We start from the raw sequence: 4,751 nt of genomic DNA, 5'->3' as shown, positions 1-4,751 counted from the left end.
CTTTGATAAATCCCTAGGGGTATGGATCGGCAACTGGGAAGACCATCCGAGTACGTTTGCAAATATCCGCTGGACAGTCACGCCGGCAAAGTACCTGGGGGTGCCGCTTGAGCACTACCGTGACGCCGTTGATTACTGGAATGCCGAAACTGAAAGGGTTCGTGAAGGTACACTTAAATGGGGAGGCCGCAATTTCTCTATGTTTGCTCGTGCGACAGTGTGCAACTTGTTTGCCGTTGCCAAAATTTTTTACGTGCTCCAAGCGTTGTGCATGTCAAGGGCTAACATACAACGTTTACACAGAGTACTCGCAGTGTTTGTATGGGGTTCAAGCTGGGAGCGCACCAGTCGCACTAATCTCTTTCGTTCGGTTAAAAATGGAGGATTAGGTCTGGCACATTTGTTCATTAGGCAGATTGTGTCGCGGTTTGTTTTCTTACGGGACCAAAATGACCCATTTTTATTAACTATGTTTCAGACAAGGCTAAGCGAAGCTATACCTGAGTTTATTGTATCGTCACATCGGTGCAGTCAAGGCAGAGCGCGTGGTTTCCTAAAAGAGGTAGTCTTGGCGTTTCAGCTGTTAAAGGTTCGGTTCTCCATGGAATACCTAAGTAGGGTACCAAGAAAGCGCTTATATAAGGACCTGGTAGACACAATGTTGCCGGTGCCATTGTATCGCTCGATGTTCTGCACTGGACCTGAAAAGGACGTACTAAAAAGAGTAAAACGAATGCCAGTACGCCCATCGGTAAAGTCCTTCTTTTTCCAGCTCCACACCAATACTTTACCTGTGAAACCGTGGCTAGATGAAAAAGGTCTTTCCGTGCCTTGGAGCGTCAACTGTTTACTATGCCGGAAACCCGAAACAATAGAACACATTTTTCTAGACTGCTGGGATGCTGTGTTCCATTGGGACATATTACAGAGAACACTAAAGAAGGACTTGCCGATTACACCATATGGGATTCGTTTCTTGCCTGCTCTAAATGAAGACAAAGTACCCTATGACATGTTCATGCTGGTGTCCTTACATAGCTTATGGAAAACTAGAATGGCCGTGAGACATGCCGAAGTAAATGCCCGGCCTGTTAGAGAATACTTCATTGAAAGCATTTGTCATATTAAGGAAATGTATAATTTGCAAAAAGAAAAACCAACATGGCTCAGTGTGATGACTGAGCTAGTGAATTTTAAGCGATTTTAGCCCTGTGGCGGCCAACCAATGGCAGAGATGTTGTCGTGACCGTTGTCTATTGTTAAAATATCTTGTTTTGTAGCCTTGTTGCCATGTCGGTAATAAAGACAAAAAAAATCAGCGGTGGTGCAGTGGTACGATGCCGGGCTGGGAATCGTGAGGTCGCATGTTCGAATCCTAGGCGACAACGTTTTTTTTTTCTTAAATGTTTTTTGCTTTTATGTTTTTCTTTTTTGTACTAACAAATTTACATAACCTTACGGACGTCTCTGTCAATTTTTAATTAAAAATTGATCAAGAACTACAGAACTTTCTACTACAGGACGTCACACTACAGACAACAGAACTACAGACAACAGAACTACAGGCAACAGAACTACAGGCAACAAAACTACAGGCAACAGAACTACAGAAACAACGTCCCAAAATACGACAGACTGTTAAAATTTCCTGTTGTGTTTTTCAACTGGGTTTAAATACAGCCGACTCGCCTGTCAGACTCACGACAAAGCCCCCAACTGCAGGTAAGAGTTTTCCAACTATATGCTGATCGCGACGGTCCCAGGACCAAGCACTGGAAAATGTAACACCCCAGGATTTGAATTCGTTCACTACCTGAATTGGCTTGAAATCATGAAGTATTCACGCGTTACCATCAAATGGTTCGTTCTTAGCGCGAAGAAACATCGCCTTGGTTTTAGAAGCGTGAAGTGTTAATCTGTTTTCGTTGGGCAATTTCTGAACTTCCATTAAAGCTTTGCTTTCTAAGGTCACTAAGTGAGCCTGGTCTGGGCCTAGAAAAGAAATAATGTGTCGCCATCGTAAATTATGAATTTAGTGTGTAATGTAGTGCGTACGGTGTCGTTTCCGTATATGTTAAAGAGAACTAGTCGCACACCCTGAGGGACCCCTGATACGATAGATGTAGTTGCTGAAAGAGCACTGATTATTTCGACATACAGTGTACGTTCACGTTTAAGTAGTATCTCAGTTAAAGATTTCGTTTGCAATCGCAAATTTCAATTATGACATTTCGCGTGACAGACCTTCAAAGGCTCTCGTGAAGACGATGAACAAACTCAAAACAATATTTTAGCTTTTCATTGGCTGCAAAGCGAATTCTTTTTTATCTAGTTGTGCTAGTCTTGTTGAACGTGAGCTAATCAATCCATAATACACGTTAGTGAAAATGCTGTGTGTAACTGCAAATGTCGAAACCCTGGATAGGATTACTTTTCTTCACACTCATGCCAAAAACAGGGGTGTAAGAATAGAGCGATAATTACCTAGCTCATATGCATTTGCTTTTTTCGAGCATGGAAATCCCTTTTGGCAACCCGCTTTCTCCAAGGCAAGATTAAAGATAAAGCTGAGATCAGGCGCGATAGTCCAGGAAACAAGTATTGCTTGCCTTATCTGTGCATAGTCTGTGTGGCGTACGTAGCTTTCCTTCAAGTCGCAAAACACATCTATCACTTTTTTGATGTTAGTAAGGGAAAGAAAGTGAGTGCAATCATTGCGGTTCTTCGTATGTTAAATAGGTATCTGATCCGTAATAGATCGTTATTAAAGATATTGACAAAATATTCGTCAAAGGCACTCGTGAGTGAAATATAAATGATGACTTCCTTATTCTTGATTCTTCTGAAATGAATCACAGATGGCCTCCCTCGATTTGGCAGCTCGTGTATAATATTCCGTGTATGATTCCATGTAGATGAAGGGAACCAGTCAGTATACTATGCTAGCTCTGCCTTGCATAGTTCTTTGTGACGTTCACTTCTATATATTTCGAAGCAATGGATTGTGCTAATATCGTTGGTTGCAATATGGTATGGTATGAAAAACTTTATTGGGTCCTGAAGGTCAAACCTAGGATGACGCGGGCCGCTACCAAGTTCGGACTGTCAGGCCGAGCCCTTCAGCCACATCGCAGGCCTTCTGGACTGCCCGTAATTGGTCAGACAGTGATTCACTGTCTAGCATTTGCCGCCACCATTGTTGTTCCTTGTCACGGTCTGTGAAGGCCGCAGGGCACTGCCAAAGCATATGGTCAAGAGTAATGATGCAGTTTCACTTACTACAATTGGTTTTAATTTCCCTCTCCGGATAGATCCTGTTAATAAAATCTGGACTTGGGTATGTCCTTGTCTGTAGCAAACGTAATGTGCCCACTTGGGCTCCGCAAATCTTACCGTGTGGCATTTGACATTCTCTTCCGCTTAAATAATAGTGCTTCGTGATTCCGTTATATGTTAATAATCGATCCCTGTGTTCCCCGGCTGAAGTGTAAATAGTTCGGTCTTGAAGAGCACGGCTAGAAAGTCCTCGTGCTGCTTCATTTGCCACCTCATTGATGTTTCTCCGAGTTCCGTCCACCACCTCCAGATGTGCAGGAAACCAGCGGCTGGTTGCAATGAAATTTCTGAATAAGTAATTTTTGCCTCCTATTTTTTGAAGCTGTGCATTCTCAATTTACGGCTTTCTGTAATTTTCTAATTTTCTTGCTTCTGGTTTTGTACGGACTGGAAACATTTGCAATATAAATTTTCTGACACGTTCAAACAGCAGTAGGAGGCATTCTCGGGACCAGTATTCAAGTAAACATAGCGCCATTAATCATTATGATAAAATCATCCTAAGGCTTGCGGAGTTGTTTTGTGCACTAAGGCTTTATTACCCAATCTTGTCTGGCATGATATTTATAAGAACGTAAATGAAATGGCCGAAAAAGAGAGATCACTTCCCGAGCTAGTGATGAAAGTTTGAAAAGTTATTAGCGTTACTAATAATAAAATGATTATGATTAAAAAGTAATTATAATGTTGGTTAACTTGGGAATCGACTGCGACGGTCGTTTGCTTCTCTAGTGTCCGCGGCGCTCGCGTGACAAATGATGTTCTATTTAGCTCGTTAATCCGAACACCATTACAATTAAATAAGCAAAGTTGGAAAGCGATTCAACCTCCAGTTCAAGTTGATGAAAGACAGAGTCGTCCTGAACGAGCTGGGGTGGAGATTGGGGGGGGGGGGTGAGGGGGGGGAGGGACCCACTGCACACTGTGCTTAATCGCGTCACTTAATTATCGCGTGAGGGGAGTAGGAGGAGCGTTCGGACCTCAATTTTTTTACCGCACTTTCTTGGGAACTATCCGAAATTTTAATGTTATGTATTTCACATACTTTCTGGGATTTATCGTGCTCGAAAGTAAGATCCGATTATGAGGCACGCTGTAATGGGGAAAAAGCGTCGGTGGCCTAATGGTTACAGTATCGGGTTACTGCGCTAGGGAGGAAGACGAAGTTATTCTCGTAGAGAATAAGTGGCACTTCAAAAAAATAGGTGAACGTTTCAGCACGCAATTCTTGGCCAATCCCCCAGTGTGGGTACGAGCCATAATATGAGGCTATCATCATCATCATCAGAGACCACTATTCCTTCGCGCTGCAGTATTTTCGGCTTTTTCCCGTGGTTTACTGGGAGACGCCGCTCTCATTGCCACGGCAATGGAAGTGGAGTCGGCAGAATGCCGACGCGACGTGACTGCTTCGT

At 43.1% G+C, this 4,751-nt stretch overlaps 1 protein-coding gene across 1 annotated transcript; it reads left to right on the top strand.

Moving 5' to 3' along the window:
- On the top strand, positions 1 to 1,201 carry LOC135908590 (uncharacterized; the record flags this gene model as incomplete). Its single annotated transcript, XM_065440411.2, has 1 exon — positions 1 to 1,201. A coding segment is annotated over exon 1 (1,002 nt), but the record flags the coding sequence as incomplete, so codon positions are not given.
- Positions 1,202 to 4,751: the final 3,550 nt, after the last annotated feature.

Source organism: Dermacentor albipictus, chromosome 9 (genome assembly GCF_038994185.2).
Source record: "Dermacentor albipictus isolate Rhodes 1998 colony chromosome 9, USDA_Dalb.pri_finalv2, whole genome shotgun sequence".
Taxonomy (NCBI): domain Eukaryota; kingdom Metazoa; phylum Arthropoda; class Arachnida; order Ixodida; family Ixodidae; genus Dermacentor; species Dermacentor albipictus.
The sequence above is the reverse complement of the archived record's forward strand: the minus strand, read 5'-3'. Positions and strand labels throughout refer to the sequence as shown.